Source organism: Mastomys coucha, unplaced genomic scaffold (assembly GCF_008632895.1).
Source record: "Mastomys coucha isolate ucsf_1 unplaced genomic scaffold, UCSF_Mcou_1 pScaffold15, whole genome shotgun sequence".
NCBI lineage: Eukaryota > Metazoa > Chordata > Mammalia > Rodentia > Muridae > Mastomys > Mastomys coucha.
Window position 1 is genome coordinate 72,869,992 of NW_022196897.1, and position 21,520 is coordinate 72,891,511.

The 21,520-nt window shown below is 37.1% G+C and overlaps 1 protein-coding gene across 2 annotated transcripts; it reads right to left on the reverse strand.

Moving 5' to 3' along the window:
• Positions 1-13,095: 13,095 nt before the first annotated feature.
• On the reverse strand, positions 13,096-19,531 carry LOC116092098 (olfactory receptor 1086). 2 transcript variants are annotated; one of them, XM_031373454.1, is made up of 3 exons: positions 19,516-19,531; positions 17,953-17,967; positions 13,096-14,024 (listed from the first exon to the last, which is right to left on the reverse strand). In XM_031373454.1, the coding sequence occupies exons 1-3, from the start codon at positions 19,529-19,531 to the stop codon at positions 13,096-13,098; spliced, it is 960 nt and encodes a 319-aa protein (XP_031229314.1). The 2 variants fall into 2 exon arrangements, with proteins under 2 accessions (XP_031229314.1, XP_031229315.1); XM_031373455.1 differs by lacking the exons at positions 17,953-17,967; positions 19,516-19,531 and having other exon boundaries at positions 13,096-14,030.
• Positions 19,532-21,520: the final 1,989 nt, after the last annotated feature.

A 21,520-nucleotide genomic window follows, 5' to 3' on the forward strand; every position in this document is an offset into this window, starting at 1 on the left:
TACATACTCCTCATTAAGAATTTACTGAAGTAATTACAGAGGGAAAAAACATAATGGTTCAACAAAACTTAGTCTGGGAAAAGTAGAGATATCCCCATCCAGCATAAACCTGATGCCTGTCTGTGGGTACATAGCAGAGGATTTTGCTTTGAGTCAGGTTCTACCCTAGAGACTTGCCTTTCTGACCAACCATTTTTTTTTAATAAAACATCTTAACTAGGTCACAGAAATGTTGAGCCTTATAAAGAAATCAAAGGTCTGCTTCTATCTTAGTCTCTAAAGAAAGGCTTTTCTGTACCTGGTTCAGTTGTCTGAAACCAGGTTGACAACTGTTTCAGTGTTTTCTCTCACCAAAACTTCACATAATAGATTTCTGGGTGGCAGGGGAGGGAGGAATTCAATTAAAGAAGGAAAAGGAAGGAATGAAAGAAGGAAGAGAGTAACTCAGGAAGAAAAGATGGAAGGAAGACAGAAGGCAGGAAGGAAAGGGAGGGAAAAAGAGACCAAAGAAGGATAAAGAGAAAAGGAGAAGGGAAGAAATGAAATACATGCTATGATAGGCTGGTAGATTAGGTGATGTGATAGAAATACAGATTCAGATAGTAGAGATAAATACAATAATTTAAAAACTTATTAGACTTTTTGGTGTTAGGTAGAGTGAATAATCACTGTAAAAATCATCTTTATTATTTTACCTAATTATGAAACAATATTGACATGCAACATATTGAACATCATCAAGTAAACTATAATTTCAATCTATGATTTCATAATGCCATATATAAATCATTTCAAAGTACAGCTTTTAAACCTACAGGTGTTATACCTTACTAAAGGATTTTTAAATGTTATATATACATATATATGTATGTGTATGTGTACATAGAAATATTACAATAGAGAACAATTGAAACTGTCTTCATGAATAAACAAATAGACACTCCATTCATATAGATACAATGTACAACATTATATGCAATAGGTGACATATTTGAGGGGTAACTTGCACAGGCAATATACTGATATAGCTCTGCCTATGTTGAAACCATGAAGTCCTTACCGTGTTGAAAAGATGAAGATGAAAGGACTCTGCTTTTCCATGGTATCTAGATCTCTATAATCATGATAAGCATCAGCTCTACCACCAAATACCCTGATTAGCTAAAACTGTTTTGTGATAAAGACCCACCAACGTATCCCTGGTTTGCCTTTTTCCTTCTCCCTTTAGAGTTCTATAGTCTTACTCTTTAACCACAAATAAACTTGTAGGGAAGAGGTATATTTACATGATTATTCTCCTGTAGAAGTACTTAAATCCTGTTACTGTGATACAGTGATGAATAGATGAGTAAATGTTAATTAGGACATAAATATTACAAAATGTCCAGAGCATTCCCCGCTGACTCTCATTGCCTGACTAAAGTGAGACATGACGAATTTTGGTTTCTGCTTTCCTTTTTTTGTAATATTTATAATTTAATTCTATTTCAACATTACATAATTTTGTATGAATTCAATAGAACTATTAAAGTTCTCTTGTGAGCATTTTAATTATAACTGATATATGTATTCAATATAACAAATTTAATTTAATATATTGTTGAGGAACCTGGAAGAATGTGTGAACATTTAAGAAGATGAAAGAAAATAAACCATTTGAATTGGATTTATACAATTTAGTCTTGTATATATTTCTTTGGAGAAAATAATAATATATGCTACAAACTATAGTATGAATGTTTTATAAGGAATTTCATGTAGTTCTATGGTATATAGAACCAGTACTAAAGAATAAAACACCGCAGAGAATGAATATGTGTGTGTGTGTGTGTATACTTTATACAATTCTTGTATACTTTTATACAAGAATTCCTTTCAAATACATTACAGGATACTATTACACACAAGCAAGTATATAACCAAATATAAATAGCTCAATAATTTTATTAATGTAGAAATTAGGTAGCACATCATAGCTAAAAATGATAGTAAGCTAAAATAATTAATTAGAAAAACTGTGAACAGAAATTGTCAATAAATATTATAAAATGAAAAAGCACAAATGACAGTAAAAGGTATAGTGACTAGCATATAATTGTGTGCTATATGCAAATAAATGAGATCACAGAAGTTACACAAATATTGTATATATGTACATACATATATATATGATGAATATCATCACAGATCAAGTAAGCTTACCTCATATGAAATATTATTTTTGTGTTATTGTGGTGATATAACACTCATTTCATGTCTCCTTCAAATAATGTTCTAATATTAATTTCTAATTATGACAAAATAGATTATGTTATAGCATTGGATATCATTAATACATGTAATTCAGAAACAGCTCATATCTTAAGGGCTTGTTGAGGGTAGGGTATAATAATGAAATACTACAGATTAAAGTGTATAAGATGAGTACATATTCTAAGTACATATGGTAAATAATGAAAATGTGTCTCTTCTCACCAGCTTTTAAATTCTAAGAATTGTTGCCTTTTCAAACTTTGTTAACTTTACAGAATTAGCTATTATTTATTAATATCCTTTGTAGAATTCACTTAGATTCCACAGCACAGTCATTTTAGCCATAACCATAAAAGTGGTGCTTAAAAGTCACTTAAAAGTTTTCAATATCACATTGTAAAGAGAAAATCTCTTTGTCTTTAAAGAAAATAATTGTGAATGCCTTTTATCTTTTCCTTAACACAAATAAATAATCTGGGTCATTTAAATATATAATCATTTAGAAGGAAGTCAAATGAAAGAGGAAGTTTCAATTTCTCCCTCTAAAGTATTACCTTTTCTTTACTCAACTTTAATTTTCACTTACTTCAGAAATCTGTAGATAAAATTATACTGTGATAAAATATACTTTTAAGCACTAAAAATCAATTTAGTATATCAGACATGTATTTGACTATTTAACCTCTAAATATTCAAATGTAATATTCAATTCAAGAAAATATTCAAAACTAAATATGAAGAAAGTATCTATACTCTTTAGGCATTATGTTGCAGTAGAAAGCGCAAAAGTGAGCCAGAAATGAGTTCTTACATTAGATATCAAAGCCAGAACACATGTGACCACTCCTCTCATCAATTATCCCACCTTCCTGTAAGTGAATGAAACATTTCTCTTTATTTTTAAGGAAAATGTATAGATTTTTATTTGACTTCAAATATTCTCCCTACGGGGTTGTGAGAAGCTTGGTGACTATCCCTAAAGTATTTGAATATTTAATGAAGTGCCTGGAGGTTGAACAATAATTGGCATAGAGAACTTGTGTTTGTCATTACATTTCTTTGTTATAGACACCAACATAATAATTCTTAGATTTTTCCATTTAAAGTTTTGGAAATGGGCCGGCAAGATGGCTCATTGGGTAAATCAACTTGCCAGACAAGTGCAATGTCTAGCAGTCATGAAGACAACTCATGAAGACATGAGTTCAATACTAAGAATCCATGATAGAGATAATGAACTTAAAAAATTTTTTTTTGATCTCTCTCTTTAAACACACTCACTCACATGCACACATATGGAAGCATGTACACATATGGAAGCATGCACACACACAAATATTAATAAATACAACTTTAAAAGTTGAAATATGTTATTATTTTAACAGAAGAGACATTGATTGGACTTAAGACTTTAGAACTGTGATGAGACTATAAAGACTATAGGAAAAATTAAAGTTTGACTTAAACCAGTTTGACTTATAATATGGCCAGGACCTTATGGGGGCATTCATGGCTGTCTTCTTCCTACACTGGTTCTTCTTTCTGCTTGCTGCTTTCTTTATACCTTATCTCATAGTTTTGCATTTCAAATACCTTGGGCTTTTCAAAATAACTCAATTGTTACTTCCCCTGCTTTAAACCATGGCCCTTTGTGGGGCAGTGAGCAGTTCTGACAGCTGGAGTCCAGGAGAGCAGCCACCTTGGAACCCCGGAAGACCCACTAAGCAAAGTAACTTGCTAATAAGAAAGAGTAGGCGTTCAGTGATTGCTCCTGACACCAATGGTTCAGATTTCAGCCCAGACCCCTCACAGCTGCCCCTGCAGGAGATGTGTGCTCTATCAGGCAGACAGTGCCTCAAACTCCCAGCATTCTAGCTGGACCTTACACACAGTCATCTGACCACAAGCCAGGCATGCCATGCCCCATACAATAAAAGGGGTAGTTTGCCCCCTCCTCACTCTCTTGCCCTCACTCTCTTGTTCTCTTACTTTTCTCCCCTCTTGCTCTCTCTTCTCTGCTCTTTGTTCTCTTCTCTGGCTTCTTCCTTCCCCTTCCTTTCTCTCTCCCTCTCCTTCCTTTCCTTTCTTTCTCTCTACTTAACCAGTATACTCTTCCTACAATAAAATAACTCATTCATACATTGCTTCCTTTTAATTAAGGCACCATGCAGCAAACAGGTCAGCCCCTGGGGGGGGGGGAGTGAGAGAGAGAAAGAGAGAGAGAGAGAGAGAGAGAGAGAGAGAGAGAGAGAGAGAGAGACCAGGACCTCAGCAGCAGGCCCCCTGCCACCAAGGAGAGAGAGAGCCTCAACCAGCCCAAGGTCCGACAGCCCCTCAGGTATTACTCTCCATTTCTTTTTTTTTTTTATTATTAAATATTTTCTTTATTTACATGTAAATTTCTCCCTTCCCAGTTTCCCCTCTAAAAAACAAAGAAACAAACAAAAACAACAAAAACAAACCCCGGCTGCCTCCCCACTCCCCATGCCTGTCACCCCACCTTCTCCTGCTTATTGGCCCTGGCATTCCCCCACACTGGGACACAGAACCATCACAGGGTTGAGGTCTTCTCCTCCCATTGATGATTGAATTTGCAATCCTCCACTATACACACGCTGCCAGAACAATCAGTCCCACCATGTGCAGACTTTGGTTGGTGGTTGAGACTCTGGGAGCTCTGAGGGTATTAGTTAGTTCATATTGTTGTTCGTCCTAAGGGGCTGCAAACCCCTCAGCTCCATTGGTCCTTTCTTTAACTCCTTCACTGGGGACCCTGTATTCAGTTCAATAGATGGCTGTGAGCCTCTACATCTGTATTAGTCAGGTACTGTCAGAGCCTCTCAGGAGATAACTAACTATATTTAGGCTGGCTTGCTACTCTCCGTTTCTTAAATTCAGGGATTTCCCTGGCATATATTACCTGTCATGAATTGTTTTCCCTAACTTCAGAGGAATATTCCACAAGCCCTTTATTGGTGTACCTTATGACTGCAAATATAGAACCATGGGGATGCTGCTATCAAGTTCAGCTTCCCATTTGGGATGCTGCCTTCAATCATACTTTTAGCATCTCTCTGTTATTGTTCCTTTCTAGCAACTGAAAGTTCTTTGGGACTTTTTCTTTCAACAGCTGGAAACTTTTCTCTATGGGCTTTCGCCCTGGGGATACCCAGTGCCTTTACACAATGTTGATGAGGCCTTTCCTTGATTGGCTTTTCTTTCTCTTCGAGTACAAACCTCAGCTGTGGCATTTTTCTTCAAGTGTATATTGTGTGTTTCTTTGTTCCCCACTTATTCTTTGTAATTGTAGACTCACAGAATAGTGACTACTAATAACCATGAGACAAAGTCAATGTAAGAGTGTCTTCCAATTACCTTCAAAAGAAATTAGTCTGATACTTTTCAATTTTGCCTCAGGAAGGTTCTTAGGGTAAATGAACTGGTAGAAAGAACTTCCATTAGCAATGGTTAAGACTGGGCAGCTGACCTATTGGATGCTTGATGAGAAAGAGGTTTGAAAGTAATGGTGACATCGTTCAGAGAGGGATCTTTTAGCCCGCGCGGTCGTCTCGCCAGCAAGAAGACACGCAGACACACTAGGTTCCTTCTGCAGCAACGTTTTATTGTCTCCATCCATAGAGGAAAAGGGTCGAGCCCAAAATCCGCACTGCTTATATAAACCACAGTGCGGCGTATCTGCCCACAGTGTGGCGTGTCTGCTCATGATTGGCTGTTCACTCATTACCCTACGTAACGCCCCGGGATGGGCCGTGACATGGCGTCCTTTTCACTCCATGCACATGCGCAAACAGTTGTCCACTAGGAGTTAACAGCGGAAGTAGGTGCTATCCCGCCATGGCGAATGCCTCTCCAGCTTCACGGCTCCCCACAGGATCTAGTTGACCTAGTGGGATATATTTGAGAAAAATAAAAATCTTTTCCCAATATGTCCATTGCTGTTTTGTCCTATTAAGAGTATCCTTTATCATAAAGCAGCTTTGCAATTTTATGAGGTCCCATTTATCAACTCTTGAACTTAGAGCATAAGCCATTGTTGTTCTGTTCAGGAAAATTTCCCCTGTGCCCATGCGTTAGAGGCTTTCCTCCACTTTTCCTTTTATTAGATTCAGTGAATCTAGTTTTATGTCGAGGTCCTTGATCCACTTGGACTTGAGCTTTGTATAGGGAGATAAGAACAGATAAATTTGCATTCTTCTACATGGTGACATCCAGTGGAACCAGGACTATTTGTTGAAAATGCTGTCTTTTTAGTGAAAATTTACTGTAGTGAAAGTTATTCTTCTTGAAAGGGATGTAATTTGGAACAGATAGCAATGGAAATGTGGTTTCATTGCAATCATGGTACCAGCCTTAACCTTGTAAAATGAATACAAAATCTGAACTGGATAGCTTAGAAGAATTAGAGTAATAAGAAATCCTACGGTTGGAGTATGGTTGGAGTAAACAGTTAGACATTAATATTTTTAAATAAGCCTACTTATCTGGGTAAAGAAGAAATGATGCTGAATCTTTGGTGCAATCTTTGAGTGTGTCTTATTAGTGATGTGTCTTATGAGGTGCTTCATGTAGGTGAGAGCCAAAATACATAGAAATCTATAGATGTGGTGTGCGAGAAAACTTTATCAGTGTTAAGAAAACTCTACACAGCAGTTTTAAAGATCATAGTCTGTTGCCTCCCATGCCCAGTTCAACCTCAGGCCTTTGGTGGCTTCCGCCCAAGGCAGTTACCTAGGGAATTAAGCTTAAAAGACCTTCTGCAGACTATCAGCTTATCTCTGAAAGTAGTTGCAGGAGAAGTTCTCCCTGAGATACAACTACACCTGTGACAACGCCTACTGCCTGAGGACATCTGCAGATATCCCACCCCCACCATTGGTGACCAGACAGCCGTTGGTGACCTTTGCTCGTGACTCCCTCCTGACTCTTTCCTGACTTCTCAATGTTTATGTTATGCAAATATTTTATTTCTGGAGGTTTCAGTTCTTACCTACCTATATAAACTCAAAACACCCCCAAGTAAAGAGGCCTTGATTGGGACTCAACTTGGTCACGTCTCTTTGTTCTCCAACCCATTTCATTTTGCAGGTCCTTTCTGACCTCTGGTCTGAAGAGATCCACAGACCCGAGTGGAACTTCAGGATGGATCCACTCAATAGTCCATGTGGAGGCCAGAGTACTGGATGGATTCTCATGAGAACAATGAGATTACTAGTTCAGTCATTTTGTGCTTTTGTGTGACCTCAAAAGGAGTAAGAGATAGTTAAATATAAAGCCAAATCACTATGGTATTAGTTTTCTTTGCAAAGACCAATTGACTGATTAAAAATACAGTGGAGTGGAGAAGTTAGAATGTTGCAGTTTCACTCAGGTTATTCCAAATTCAATTTTCCAATGTGGAAGCAGTTTCATGAAGTTTTTTATAGTAGCAAAACAAAGAAAAACCATAAATTATGACTCTTTTCAAATATGTTGCCAGATACATTAAAGAGGTGGTTACAGAAAGACAAGGGGTGGGGGAAAATCTTACCTCACGGTCTCAGATATTATCTAATATCATTCTTAGCTTTTGTATTAGTAGAAGCTCATGGTCTGTTCAGTTAATGGATTCCCCCCAAATCTTTTCTGTTGGTCACTTGTTGTGCCTTCTTAAAGAGGGCATATGTATTTAACAATAAAAGCTAGCTAGAGATTAGGTAAATAGATTGTTGAACTTTAGTCAATGAGTCTTTGAAAACTCAATTATTTTTCAGGAATTTTCATTGACATTGACAGTCTTACCAGGGATATGTCTTCTAGTAGATCGACTAGGAAAGATTCTATGTTGCCTCCCATGCCTAGTTCAGCCTCAGGCCTTTGGTGGCTGCCACCCAAGGCAGTCACCTAGGGAATTAAGCTGAAAGACCTTCAGCAGACTTTTGTTCTCGAACTCTGTGTTTCAGGTTCTCCTTTTCTCCTTTCGGTCAAGGCAGAACCTGGTTCATGAAACTGTGGGAAGTTTCAACTCTATCCTAATGTACATTACAGGTATGGGCTTTTGACATTTGTGAATTGAGTAACATCATGATAATCATTAATAAGATATGAATCTTCAATTTTGTTTTATAGGAAGATAACCTGACAGTGATCATTCACATAAAATTGATCATGAAATATTAGTCATTAAGGTTTTAAGCTTTTCCCCTTGGAAAATTAATTTTGTCTTTGTTCAACAAGCATGCCATATAGTGGCAACTCTTAGGTTTGTTTGTCTTTTCTTCCAGTGAGTAAGAAAGAGGGCCAAATGACAACACAACAAGGATCGGGGCTCCGACTTATAATCTGGAGTTTAGCACCTTTATCAGCTTTGGGTTTTGATAAGCCAATAGGAAATCCTGTTTTGGTGTCTGTTGCAATGGACTATGGTTACCTGCTGCTATAATGAAAAAACTATAAACATTTAGGATGAGGTTGCTATGATAGCAAGAGGACACTTACCCTGTGGTAGCACTGCTCTAAGTGAACTACAGCCTCTCACATGAATTAATTAATAAAGTGTCATACAGACTTGGCTACAGACCAATCTCATGGGAATACTTTATCAGGAAAAATTCCTTATTTTCAGATAAGATTAAGTTTATGTCAAGTTGATAAAAAACAACTGGCATGATCCATAAATCTGCATCAAAGGTCAAGATGATAATAGTATATGAAACTCGGGTGACTTATAGAATTTTGGTTGACCTCCTTTATGTAAACAAGGTAGAGGTTGAGTAAGTAAAGGTGAATCAGAATGTTAGGGAAGAGAATAGAAAATAATTTAATTGGAGAAACAAGTTAGGTAGTGTTGGAGTTGGAGAGAGGAGGAATAGAACCTCTGGTAGGATTTGGGCAGATTGAGAAGTAGTTAAGGATCCTAAGAAGCAAGTTTTTATGATGGTCTAATTAGGGTCTGAAAATGGGTATCTATAGAAAGGCCTGAGAAAAGCTTGGTTTTGGAGAAAAGGAGAGTTTCTGTGTTTATCTACATTCATGAATAAGAAAAGCATTTCTAGGAAGGTCTAGGACTTTCATCCCCTGAAGACATACAGTGAAAAGGTGCTCTAGTTAAAGTCATCTACTTTTACTCTAATATTTATGATCGCTGACATTCTTATTCTCTATACCTCCAAGACAAAATTATAGTGGGCTTTATCCACATACCATAAACAAACTATTAAATTCCCTTATGTGGTATAATTCTTACTGATCTTAGAGCATAAGCTATTGGTGTTCTCCTCAGGAAATTTTCCCTATGCCTTTGTGCTCGAGGCTTTCCCCCACTTTCTTTTCTATTAGTTTAAGTGTATCTGGTTTTATGTGGAGGTCCTTGATCCACTTGGACTTGAGTTTTGTACAAAGAGATAGGTATACCACTCCTGGGCATATACCCAGAAGATGCTCCAACATGTAATAAGGACACATGCTCCACTATGTTCATAGCAGACTTATTTATAATAGCCAGAAACTGGAAACAACCCAGATGTCCCTCAACAGAGGAATGGATACAGAAAATGTGGTACATCTACACAATGGAGTACTACTCAGCTATTAAAAACAATAAATTTATGAAATTCTTGGGGAAATGGATGGACCTGGAGAATATCATCCTGAGTGAGGTAACCCAATCACAAAAGAACACAAATGGTATGCCTTCTCTGATAAGTGGATATTAGCCTAGAAGATCTGAATACACAAAGTACAATCCACAAATGACAAGAAAATCAATGAAGAAGTGTTCCCCTTGCTGCACATTCTTGCTAGTATATTCTGTCCCTTGTGGTTTTGTATCTTAGGCATCCTGATGGTGTAAGGTGGAATATCAGAGTCATTTTAATTTGCATTTTCCTGATGACTAAGGGTGTTGAACGTTTCTTCAATTGTTTCTCAGCCATTAGAGATTCCTCTGTTGAGGATTCTGTTTAGCTCTGTACCCCATTTTTAATTAGGTTATTTGGGTTCTTGGTGGGGCAGGGGGGGAATCAGGTGTAGAGAGAAAAGAAATCAGTGACAGGGCAATCACTATGTTTTGCCAGAGACTTGGGATTGGCCTAGGCCCCAGGGTGTCTATGGGGCTGACTCTAGCTGAGACACCTAGTAATGGGGTATATAGTTCTTGAAGTGGTCACTTCCTGTACCCAAGCAGGACTCCCAGTGAAGGGTTAAGAACCACAACCAACCCACAAAACCTTTGACCCAAAATGTGTCCTGCCTACAACATGTGCAGTGACAATGATAGAGCAGAAAAGAAGGGAACAGCCAACCAATGACTGGCTCAAATTGCGACCTATCCCATGAGAAAGAACCAATTCCTGACACTATTAATGATACTCTGTTACGTTTGTAGACAGGATCCTAGCATAACTGTTCCCTGAGAGTTTCCACCCAGCAGCAAATGGAAAACAATGCAGTTACCCAGAGCCAAACATTAAAAGGAGCTCTATGAGTCTTATGGAAGAATTGGGAAAAGGATTGAAGGACCCAAAGAGGACAGGAACTCCCTGGGAAGACCAACAGAGTCAACAAACCTGGACACTTGGAGGCTCCTAGAGATTGAACCACCAACCAAAGAGAGAGTATGGGCCAGACCCTGTCCCCAACCCCCACACTTGTGTAGCGGATATGTAGTTAAATCTTCATGCTGGTTCCTAACAACTGGAGCAGGGGTAGTCCCTAAATCTGTTGCTTTCCTGGGGATCCCATTCCCCTAACTAGGCATTCTTGTCTGGCCTCAGAGGGAGAGGATGTGCTTAACCCTGTGGTGTTGATGTGTGAGGTGGAGTAGGTATAGGGGAAGCCCAGAGTTGGGCTCTCCATTCTTAGAGGAGAAGAAGAAGAAAGGATAGAGGAAGGATCTGGGAGGAAAGGGGGCTGATGTTGGAATGTAAAGCAAATAAATAAATACATTATAAATATTAAAAAGGAAGAGGTAAGACTCTGGAAGAGCAGTAGTATCCCTGGTTAAAGTGAAACCCAAGTAGAATGTGAGCAAAAATTTGGTAGTGGATGTTGGGTACAGTGACATGCCTATAGGATGATCCATCTCATCTTACCTATCAGGCACTCAGTATTCAGCACTATACAGTGGGTTATTTCCAAGATAGAAAGTAGAGGAAATATGGAAGAATGAAATATTGACTGTCCTTTTTAGTCGCATTATGAGTCTTTGTTCAACTTACATTCAGAAGGATAATACGTTCTAACATACAAAGAGATGAGAATTTTCATATAGTTTTGCATTAAAAAGTATAATACTTATTGCGACTGGAGAGATGGCTCAGTGGTTAGGTGGACTTTCTACTAAGTAAAGAACTATAGTCTGCTTTTATCATTTGTATCAGTTAGTCTGAATTTCCTGTAACTCTAGCTCCCAGTGATCAAGCACTTTCCCCTTTCATGACTCATTGACTTTTCCACATTCTACTCCTCACTCTCTTTCAAATGTATGGCCCCTGAGTTTCATGTTTAACAAACACAGACTCCTCATTATGTTTAATAGTATTTACAGCTATTTTTCCAGTGTAGTCCTTATCATTACTGAAAGCAACCAATCAAATTGCATATGTCTGTCTCAGAGTCCCAATGAGGATATCTGCAAAATGACACTTGTGGATAAGGCTCAGTGAGCATTGTAGGAGAGGGGGAATTAACTTTGTAATCCTGGAGGATCAAGAAGTTTTCTAAGAGATTATGTCTCATAGTAATATCAGAAGCAACATTCAAAAAGTCTAGCCAACCTGACTGCTTAAACATGAACTGAGCAAGTGTGGGGCAGTGGCCTGTTCAGGCTGTCTGGGCCCAGTAGAGTATATGTCTAGAAGTCTGGAGCCCCAGTGGGTAATTTCTACAGGCAAGGGATGGAATGTGTTCGACCATAACTCCTGGGACCTTGGCTCATGTTTCAGTCCCAACCCCCTACAACTGTCACTGCAGGAGATGTGTGCTCTGTCACATAGACAATACCCCAATCTTCCAGCATTCTAGCTGGACTCTACCCCCAGTCACCTGACCACAGCCAAGCATGCCCCACCCCACCGACTGATAGCTCCACCTCACATAATATAATGGGTGGTTTGCCCCTTCCTCTCTCTTGCTCTTTATCCTCTCTCTTGCTATCTTCTCTTGCTCTCTTGTTTTCTTTCTCTCCTTTTGGTCTCTCCTTCTTTTCTCCTCTCCTCCTTCTCCTTTCTTTCTCTCTACATGGCAAACCTATTTTCTCTTTCCTATAATAAAATATCTCATGATTATGCATTGCATTCTTTTAACTAACATGCTGCACAGTCCAGGCATCAGCAGCAGAGACCCTCGGGCCCAACAGTAGAGAGAGCATGGGCCCCATAAGCAAGGACAACAACATTTTATTTATCCATTGTGATTTAACATCTAAATTATATAAAATTAAAATTATAAGAGAATTTAAAATATTTTTAAATAAGATATGAAACAATATAAAATGTTATCTGAATAAGTATATATAAATACATCAAAGTGAATATATGTATATATAGTACACATAATATTATAAAAAATATATTACATATATTTATACATTATGCTTCAATTAATATCATTACCATATAAAATATACATATAAACATATTATGATTGCTAACATACAAATATGGATGATATAATCTTTTTGTATTGAAAATAAGACAGGAAAGGCATTAACTAACACCTTTCATTTAATATGTCTACCGAAGATTAAAATATATTGATGAATAAATGGAGCATTTTCAATATAAATATACACATTATTAGAGAATATGACTTTTATTTTTTATGTAAGGTTTATAGAAAATATTTTTATTCACAAATTAGTCTTTTACCAAACACTTTTTTTATTGCCTTTTTTACATCTTTGTTCCTCAAACTATAAATGAGAGGATTCAGCATTGGGATTACAATGCTGTAAAATATTGACACTATCATGTCATGTTCCAAGGCATAACTGTCACTTGGTCTCACATACATGAAAAGAACAGTGCCATGAAATGTGGACACTGCACATAAATGTGAACCACAAGTAGAAAAGACTTTTCTTTTACCTTCAGTAGAGTGTGTCTTCAAAATGGCAGACAAAATGAAACCATAGGACAACAGAACAATCAGTATAGTGACTACCTCAATAAACCCAGCACAGTAGAAGAGGAGAAGCTGATTGATATGGGTGTCAGAACAAGAAATTGCCAGAAGAGGAGGGATGTCACAGAATATATGACTGACTTCATTGGATCCACAGAAAGAGAGTCTGAAAGTGGCCACTGTGTGAATAACAGCATGTAAAATTCCACCAGCATAGGAAGCAATGATGAGTGGTATATAAACTCTTGGTGACATGCTCACTATATACAGAAGAGGGTTGCAAATGGCCACATAACGGTCATAAGCCATTGCTGCCAAAAGAAAACACTCAGTTGTACCAAAAGTCACAGCCAGAAACATCTGTGTGGCACAGCCAATAAACGAAATGACTTTCTTCTCTGACACAAAGTCAACAACCATTTGTGGTGTGATAACAGAAGAATAGCAGGCATCTACTGAGGACAACACACTCAGAAAATAGTACATGGGGTTGTGCAGGCGGGAATCTCCAATGACTAGAGCAATCAGTCCTAAATTTCCCATGAGTGTGAAGAAGTAAATTGTGAGAAAGAGGAAGAATAAAAGAATCTCCAGGTCAGCATTGCCTGTGAAGCCCATCAGTATAAATTCTGTGACTTCAGTGATGTTTTCCATGTTGAAATCTCAGAGAAGAAATGGAAAGTAATCAGCAAATCACAGTTCATATAACTGTAGAGTATACAGTATTTTTGCTTTGAATGAGGTGAGCTGTGTCTTTATATGTGTATCTATACAGAAACACATACACTTTCAGACAGAGACACATGATTTTAAGAATTAGAGCACAGGACAATAACATGAAGATGATTTGAGTTTTAATATGCTACTCATTGCAGAATCACATAGTGGCTATGTATGTTTACCCAGTGTCTTTTTAATATTATTTTTGTAATTAAAAAACCCTTTTCCCTCATATTTTATATCCTGAACTCAGTTTCTCCTTCTTCCACTTCTCCCAATCTCTCCCTCCTTTGTCCTCTCCTGAAGATCCATTCCTCTTTTGTTTCCCTTTAGAAAAAAGCAGACCTCCCAGGGATATCACCAGAATACAGCATAACAAATTACACTAAGTCTAGGAACAGACCTCCATATTAAGGTTGGAAGAGGCAATCATTTGAAGGAGATGGTCCCAAGAGGGAGAAAAAAATCCTATCCTCTACTGACAGGATTAAAAGAAGAACACTAAGCCTCACAGCCATAAAACATATAACCTAGATAAGAACAATACAGGCTCCCAGTTTTTCCCATAGTCTTAACTCATGATATTTCCTTTTTCATTTTATGTTCTACTTTCTTCTTTTAAGCTATACTATGTACCTTCTCCTTTCCCTTCTTTCAAAGTCATAGGATTTTAAATTTTATCTGTCTCTCTCTCTCTTTGTGTGTGTGTGTGTGTGTCTGTGTGTGTATATATATACACATATATATTTATACAAACAAATATATATAATACAACAAACCCATATATATGTATATATATAAGTATATATACATACATATACACAACATATGTATATGTAAATATAATATTGTATATATGTGACAATAAAAGAAAATACTGATATTAAACTTGTATACACAAAATCAGTTTTTGTTGTATGGTGTGTACTATCAATCTCCTGATATATGCTAACACAAAGAAAAAAGAGTCATTAATTTGTTAATAGAGAGTGTAAAGATATTGACATATTTGATATTGTGGGTTTTTTTCATATTTATGGGTTTGAAAAAACAACAAAATTTTATGTATATACATTATATACATATAACTCTATTATATGTAATATAGATAAAATAGATATATTCCTTCTTGAATTTTATGTCAACTACATAGTTTATAGATGATATCTATTAAGTATTTTCATTATAAACTACAACAAAACAAAAAATAATTTAGGTACAATAGTCATCTATGACATAGAACCTCTTGAGTTGCAATATATGAATGGAGAATTGTACTAGAATTATAATTGTAAATCTGTCAGAATTTCTACAGAATGATTTGTTAAAATATGTATAAAAGTGGACAATGAAAATTAAAACCAATTAATAACATGTGAGAATGCCTTATGAGAAAAACATGGCAAGGTCAAATCTTAAAGGCAAATTACATAATATACTAATACATATTGCTTATCAAATATTTGGGTTATATTGTATAAAACATTTTAGAACACAATTTATTTGTTAACAATTTATATCTAAAATGTATATGTTTTTGTTTTTGGTTTGGTTTGGTTTGGTTTTTGAGGGGTAGAGTTAAGATTCCATCTTACTTTAGGCCAGGATAGCCGTGACCTCATAGCAATCACCAAGCTTCAGCTTCCTAGTATCTTTGGTTACTGGTATAAGCTACCCTGCTGACTTCTCCACGAGTTACTCTTTAAATAATATGAAGTAGGTTAGTGATCATTTCAAAATATTCATGTATTCTTTTGGTAAATGAGGAAGTAAAGTTCAGTTTATTAAGAATCATGTTTTTGTACTAGAAGTGGAATGAACAGATGCTTGTTTGAGAAAATCAGTAATCAAATACACCCCAAAGTTTATAGCCAAACTAGACAGCAGCCTTTATAACAGAATATTCAACAACATATGCCCAGATCCTAATTGAATGTAAATCTACTTGTATGCATTGTTATTCAGTACATAATTTCATGTATCCTAAGCAAATAGTTAAATAAAATATTTATAAGAGGGCAATATTTACATTTTGCTTTCATTGCACAGTTCCTTGAAGATCAAGCTTTTGTGCACAATTCATTTCTTAAATTAAGGGAAGTGTTACATTTCAGCATTCCCAGAGCCATAACTCTCAATGTAGAGACTCTATCACAGTGTATGTGCTTTCAAGTTTGTTATGCAAACGCGACTGCCAGTTACACTAGCTCATTGTAAAACTGGATTTCCCCAATGCTTGCACCAAGGAATTTAAGCAAATCCTTTTTCTTACTATGAGTATTTTCAAATAGTTAAGCCTGGAAATTTTAAATGAAATAAGTAGATATTTCATTTGATTACTGGATTGCATAGTTATGATGCCAATTTTTAATTTTGTTTTCTCAATTATACAAAAATGAGGAAACACTCTACAGAAACCACTCATTTTTAGTACGCACACTTTATTTCAATATTTTCTTTTCTTTGTTTTCATTTATGTTAAGAAGCTTGGCTTATTTTTCATATAGAGACCTGTTAGTATATATAATATATAATATATATAGTATATATAATATAAATATATATATATATTTAAGAGAACAGGAAATGAGAAAAAGCTACAGTATCTAGTATAAAATAACATTGTTGTATTTCAAATGTTAGGTTCTAGATTGCACAACTTCTGAAAATGTCTAAAATTTATTCTTACCCAAAGAACAGCAAATGAAGGTTTGAGTTTGCTGTAAAACTTCTGTAATTTAAATTGTTTATATCTGTTTATTCAACCGTGATGAAACCCAAAGGAAGCAAACCTGTGGGAATAGGATCCAATTATGTCAAGCCTATTTTGGCCCTGGTGAGACATAGTGACATGGTTCCTGCCCCTGGGACAGGGCCCCAGTGTGAGTCTCCAAGAGAGTTGAAGGCTGCTATGGGTGTAAGGCTTGTTTGTGTAATGTATGTATTTTCTAGAGCCACCAATGGAAGGAGAGGTCCTTTGGCAGTGGAGGAGTGTCTTTCCTTCTGACGAGTGTCTTTCTTGTTAACCTTAATGATTCCTTGATAATTAGAAAGAGCACAAGTCCTGACGTTGAAGATGTGGCTATGTCTTGGCAAAATGGTAAACACTGGGGCCTTTAGGACAGGCTTTAAGGCTATGGGACAGAGTTATACATAACTGAGTTCCAAAATATATAATTTCTCAACTCTGCAAAAAATAAGGATGCAATATGAATTATATGAAGGACTTCTCAAATTTTTTACTGAATATTTTCTTTATTTACATTTCAAATGTTATCCCCTTTGCCAGTTTCCCTCCTTCCTGGAAACAACCTATCACACCCTCCCTCCTCCTCCTTCTATGAGGGTGTTCCTTCACCCACCAACCCACTCCCATCTCCCCATCCTCAATTCCCCTACACTGTGGCATCTATCAAGCTTTCATAGGACAAAGGACCTCTCTTTCCATTGGTGCATCACAAGGCTATCTTCTGCTGTATATGCAGATGGAGCCATGTGTACTCTTTTGTTGATGGCTTAGTCCCTAGGAGTTCTGGGGGGTCTGGTTGGTTGGTATTATCCTTCTTCCCATGGGGTTGCAAACCCTTTCAAATCTTTCAGTCTCTTATCTAATCTCTCTATTAGGGACCCCACTCTGAATCAAATGGCTGGCTGCTAACATCTGCCTGTGTATTTGTAAGGCTCTGGCAGGGCCTCTCAGAAGACAGCCATATCATCCTTCTTTCAGAATGAAATTCTTGGTATCCACAATAGTGTCTAGATTTGGTAACTGTATAAGGGATGAACTCCCAGGTAGGACAGTCTCTGGGTGGCTTTTCCTTTAGTCACTGCTCCACACTAAATATTTAGTCCTGTAAGTATTTTGTTCTCCTTCTAAGAAGGGCCAAAGCACCCACACTTTACTCTTCCCTCTTATTGAGCTTCATGTCTTCTGTGAATTTTATCCTGATTATTTGGAGGTTTTGGGCTAAGATCCACTTATCAGTGAGTGCATACCATGTGTTTTCTTTTGTGATTGGGTTACCTCGTTCAGGATGATATTTTCCATATCCATCCATTTGTCTAAAAATTTCATGAATTCATCATTTTTAATAGCTGAGAAGTATTCCATTGTGTAAATGTACCACATTTTCTTATCCATTCCTCTTTTGAAGGACATCTGGGTTCTTCCCAGCTCCTGGCTATAATAAATAAGTCTGTTATGAACATAGTGGAGCAGGTGTCCTTATTGTATGTTGGAATAACTTCTAGGTATATGCCCAGAAGTGGTATAGCTGGGTCCTCAGGAAATACTATATTCAATTTTCTGAGGAACCACCAAAAAGATTTCCCAAGGGTTTGTACCAGTTTGCATTCCCACCACCAATGGAGGTATGTTCCTCTTTCTCCACATCTTCACCAGAATCTGCTGTCACCTGAGTTTTTGAATTTAGCCATTCTGACTGGTATGAGGGGGAATCTCAGGGTTGTTTGATTTGCATTTCCCTGATGACAAAGGATGTTGAACATTTCTTTAGGTGCTTCTCTGCTAGTCGACATTCCTCAATTGAAAATTCTTTGTTTAGCTTTGTACCCCATTTATTAATAGGGTTATTTGGTTGGCTGGAGTCTAACTTCTTGAGTTTTTTGTATATATGGGATTTTAGCCCTCTATCAGATGTAGAATTGGTAAAGATCTTCTCCCAATATGTTGGTTGCCTTTTTGTCTTATTGACAGGATCCTTTGCCTTACAGAAGCTTTGCAATTTTATGAAGTCCCATTTGTCGATTCTTGATCTTACAGAACAAGCCACTGGTGTTCTGTTCAGGAATTTTCCCCTGTGCCCAAATGTTCAAGGCTCTTCCCCACTTTCTCCTCTACAAGTTTCAGGGTATCTGGTTTTATGTGGAGGTCCTTGATCCACTTGGACTTGAGCTTTGAATGTGGAGATAAGAATGGATTAACTTGCATTCTTCTGAATGTTGACCAACAGTTGAAACAGCAGCATTTGTTAAAAATTCTGTCTTTTTTTCACTGGATGGTTTTAACTCCATTGTCAAAGATCAAGTAACCATATGTGTGTGGGTTCATTTCAGAGTCTTCAGTTTTATTCCATTGATCTTCCTGCCTGTCTCTGTACCAATATCATTCAGTTTTTATCACTATGGCTCTGTAATACAGCTTGAGGTCAGGGATGGTGATTCCCCCAGTTCTTTTATTGTTGAGAATAGCTTTCACTATATTAGGTTTTTTGTTATTCCAAATGAATTTGCAAGTTGCTCTTTCTAACTCTTGAAGAATTGAGTTGTAATTTTCATGGGTATTGCATTGAATCTATAGATTGCTTTTGGCAAGATGGTCATTTTTACTATATTAATCCTGTCAATCCATGAGCATAGGAGATTTTTCCATCTTCTGAGATCTTTGATTTCTTCAGAGACTTGCAGTTCTTATCATATAGATCTTTCACTTGCTTAGTTAGAGTCACACCAATGTATGTAATATTATTTTTGGCTCTTGTGAATGGTGTCATTTTCTTAATTTCTTTCTCAGCCTATTTATCCTTTGAGTAGAGGAAGGCTACTAATCTAATTTGTTTGATTTAATTTTATATCCAGCCACTTTGTTTAAGATGTTTATCAGGTTTAGGAGTTCTCTGGTGGAACTTTTGAAGTCACTTAAATATATGATTACATCATCTGCAAATAGTGATACTTTCAAATCTTTCTTTCCAATTTGTATCCCTTTGACCTTCTTTTGTTGTCTAATCTCCCTAGCTATAACTTCAAATACTATGTTGAAAAGATAGGGAGTGGGCAGCTCTGATTGGACCGTGATTTTAGTGAGATTATTTCAAGTTTCTCTCCATTCAGCTTGATGTTGGCTACTAGTTTGCCATGCCAGGAGCCATGGCCTTAACTATGGCCTTGTGGAAATTTACTAACTTACACATACAGCCTTGAGAGAACATGTGTAGTCTAACAGTAAGAATATTTGTGGGTGAGGAGGACACTGTGACTATTGGTTCCAGAACTGAAGATTGCCACCTGGCCTCCCTTGCCTCAGGCTCTTCCCTTTCCCTTGAAGCTATCTCCTGCTTGTGCTTATATTGCCACCCCTGAAGCAAAGTTTTCTTGTCTCTTTCATTCTCTCTCTCCTCTGCCCTAGGTCCCTGTTGAATGCCCTTCCAGTCAGGTCATTGCTGTATATCGCTTTTACTATGTTTAAATATGGGACTTGAATTCCTGATCTTTCCATGAAGGGATGCTAAATTTTGTCAAATATTTTTTCAGCATTTAGTGAAATAATCATGTAGGTTTTTTTCCTTTGAGTTTGTTTATGTAATGGATTACATTGTTGGATTTCTGTATATTGAACCATCCCTGCATCCCTGGGATGAAGCCTTCTTGTTCGTGGTGAATGATCGTTTTTGATGTGTTTTTGGATTCGGTTGGCAAGAATTTTATTGAGTATTTTTCCCCAATGTTCATAAAGGAGTTTGGTCTGAGTTCTGTTTCTTCATTTGGTATCTTGGACCTGCGAGATCTTAGTTATTTCGTGGATTTCAAGGAGAACCAAACCTGGAACAGAATGGACAGGAACAAAGGAGAGGGAGGCCTTGAAAATCTTTTGTCAAAGCCTCGTTTAATGATGCCCAATGGCCATTATTTATACAGAAAGAAGAAAATGAGGAGGGGGTGAGGGGATCAAAGGATGAGAAGGGGGAACATCTGGAGGGATGTTTGATAAGGAGTCTCAGCCTTATCTCAGGAAGTGGTCTCTGATGTTGGCACCTCTCAACAGGGCGCCTTCTCAGCTTTATTTAGCACTTTCTCAGAGGGGAAGGTTGTAAAGCACTTTTTGGGGAAGAACGTGCCTGATTCCCAGGCCTCTTGGCTCCAGGTGTCTCCACCAGAGCTGAGATCAGCAGGGGGTTTGAGCTGGAGAGTGCTTTTGGTTTCCAACAATTTGGTCTTTGTGCGATTTAGGAATAAGAGTAGTTGTGGCATCATAGAATAAATTTGGTAGTGTGCCTTCTATTTCAATTTTGTAGTATAGTTTGAAGAGTATTGATATTAGGTCTTCTTTAAAAGTATGATAGAATTCTCCAATGAACCCATCTCATCCTGGGCTTTTTTTGTTTGGGAGAATATTAATGACTGTTTCAATTTTTTAGGGGTTATGGGATTGTTTAGATGGTTTATCTGATCCTATTTTAACTTTGGCACTATATATGTGTCTAGAAAATTGTCCATTTCATCCAGGTTTTCCAATTTAGTTGAGTATAAACCTTTGTATTAGGATCTGATGATTTTTTGAATTTCCATGGTTTCTGTTCTTATATCTCCTTTTTCACTTCTGATTTTATTAATTTAGATACTGCCTCTTTCCCCTCTGGTTATACTGGTTAAGTGTTATATCTATCTTGTTGATTTTCTCAAAGAA